Here is a 2,597-nt window from a genome sequence, read left to right on the forward strand (position 1 = left end):
ATATATATATATATATTTGATTCAAGGGAAGCTTCATTTCAAATGAGGCTCTACAGGGGGTTTATTCGAGCAAAGCATTTATTTAAAAATATACGGTATAACAGGCCAATGTTAATGTAATTTAAATAAAACCATAACACAGTTCCTTTTTATATTTCATTTAGGTATTCTCGTATGAGTCCTGAGAGGTTCGATCACCTGGTGAGTTTAATACATCTTCTGGAGAAAAAAACAACAAAACTAAGGAAACCAATCAGTGCCAATAATAACGTTGAGATACCTAGCTACCGGCGATCAACAGAGTTCGCAGTCATTTAACTTCTTGGTTGGTAGATCCACTGTCTGCAAAATAATCAGAGAGACATGCCAAGCAATCTGGAGTGTGTTGCAGCCATTATATATGGCAATGTCACACATTTCCGGTCATTGGAAAAACATAGCTCAAGCCTATGAAGATACTTGAAATTTTCCTCATGTCATTGGAGCAATTGAAAGCAAACATATCAATATTGAATGCCCAAAATTCGGAGGTTCAATGTATTATAACTACAAACAGTTCCACTCGTCTGTTTTTTTGGCATTATGTGGTGCCAGGTATGCATTCACCTACGTCAATATTGGTAGTTATGGCGGTATGAATGATGCCAGCATTTTCAATCGATCAAAGTTGCATGAAGAACTTCAAAATGGCACATTTCCCTCGCCAGTACCAGAAAACTCAAGACCATATTTTATTTTGGGGGATGATATATTTCCCCTCAAACCCTGGCTGATGAAACCGTATTCAGGAAAAGATTTGTCCTTCGAATCAAGGGTGTTCAATTACAGGCTCTCAAGAGCCAGGAGAACAATTGAAAATTCATTTGGGATTCTAGCAGCACGATGGAGGATATTCCGTCGCCCAGTCCGTGCCAATATTAGCACAGTTGATGACATTATTAAAGCCACGTTGTGTTTGCATAACTACTTAATAAAAACAGAAAATGCTAGGTACAGCCCAAGTGGCTTTGTGGACTGCTATGATGGAGGTGAGCTTGAAGAAAGAGAGTGGCGCAATGTGGTAGAAGGTGACAACGGCATGGGAGCATTACAGGCAAATCATGCTAATAACTATTCATTTGATGCTAAAATGATCAGAGACAATCTGCGTGAATACGTAAACTCTGTAGATGGGTCAGTAGCATGGCAAAATGAAACAGTTTCCTATTGTGGGCGAAAGACATAGTCTTTCATCCATCTCATGGATTTCCAGATGGAACATGAACACTCGTTAAGTAAATTACTGTATAGTTTCTTTTTATGACAGATTACATACATTTTGACTTAAATTGATAAATCAAAACCATATGGTAGTTTACTGTATTATATTTATTTATACTTATTTTTTTTTAAAGATCATCAGAGATGGGCAGAAAAAATAACATTTTATTGGTGAATGTAAACTGTATATACAGTAATTAAGAAGAAATATACATATCTTATTTTTGAGATATTGAGGCAGCAGTGGGCATAATCAAAATTTAAAAAAAAATCTTTTCTGAAATGTTCGTGACAGGGGTGTGCTAATTTGCCACTAAAGTTTTATGTTTATTCGAAACCATTATTAGAGCAGTTGATACAAATGGGTTTACTAAAAAAAAGGCTAAATCTGCTTTGCAAAAATTTATATATATAAGATTAAATGGTACTACTTGATCCATATTAGGATCGGAGTGTTAGTTTCTATGTTAAGAGATATGCAATGTCTAATGTTTATGACAATTTTTGATCAGTGGTTTGTATGTTATAATAAATGTTTGTTATTTAACATATAGTATCTAGAAATGCTGTATTGTGCTACTTTCATTATGGTTTGTCACTTATTAAATTAACACTACATTAAAGAAACAACATCTAAATCTAGTACTGTATTGATGAAAAATTCTTGTATTCTTTACTTAAATAGATCTATTTAATTTTTTGGAATTAGGCCTATGATAAATTTCTGTAGCAACTACAGATATGTTGTGCTACTTGAAGTGGTGTGTTAACCTATCCTGGTATTCCTCTAAATTAAAAAATCTAGCCTATCTAGGGAATTAAAAAATATTTTAATGTCATCGTCAAATTGTTAAAAAAATTTTTACAGTACATGCAGAACTACCAGAAAATCAGAATCCAGATAATTTTATAAATATTTTTTACATTTTATTTTCAATAATAATAATACACATTGATTGGCAACTGGTAAATAACTCTGAAAATATGAACGACAAATTTACTCTAGGCAAGGCTGTATTGTACACAAAAGTTTTCTAGGTATACAGTGGCAACATTATACTGTATATTCACATCAACAACTACTTTGGAAATAAAAACTATTTGCAGCAAATCCCAGGAAAGATAAAATTGCATTGGATTGATACAAGATGGTAAATGATAAGTAAATATACAATACATACACACACATTACAGTCCATATATACATACAAACGAAAATAAAATGGTTTAAAACAAGTAAAGAAAACACATTTTGTAAGGAAACATTTAAACTTCATAAAATTGTTCACTGCCTTTATCATAAAGGCAGGGATATTCTCGCACAATTTCCATGAACT

The 2,597-nt window shown here is 32.9% G+C and overlaps 1 protein-coding gene across 1 annotated transcript; it reads left to right on the forward strand.

Annotated features, from left to right (window-relative positions):
* Nucleotides 1-535: 535 nt before the first annotated feature.
* LOC117117324 (protein ALP1-like) lies at nt 536-1,225 on the forward strand. Its single transcript, XM_033261595.1, has one exon. The coding sequence runs from the start codon at nt 536-538 to the stop codon at nt 1,223-1,225; it is 690 nt and encodes a 229-aa protein (XP_033117486.1).
* The last annotated feature ends 1,372 nt before the right edge of the window (nt 1,226-2,597 follow it).

The sequence above is a fragment of the Anneissia japonica genome, unplaced genomic scaffold, assembly GCF_011630105.1.
Source record: "Anneissia japonica isolate Jap-2015-1 unplaced genomic scaffold, ASM1163010v1 scaffold2638_len22055_cov131, whole genome shotgun sequence".
In the NCBI taxonomy this organism is placed as follows: Eukaryota; Metazoa; Echinodermata; class Crinoidea; order Comatulida; family Comatulidae; genus Anneissia; species Anneissia japonica.

What these genes read in the sequence shown, in the direction of transcription:
- LOC117117324 (XM_033261595.1), top strand. Translation starts at nt 536, where the DNA reads ATGTATTATAACTACAAACAGTTCCACTCGTCTGTTTTTTTGGCATTA.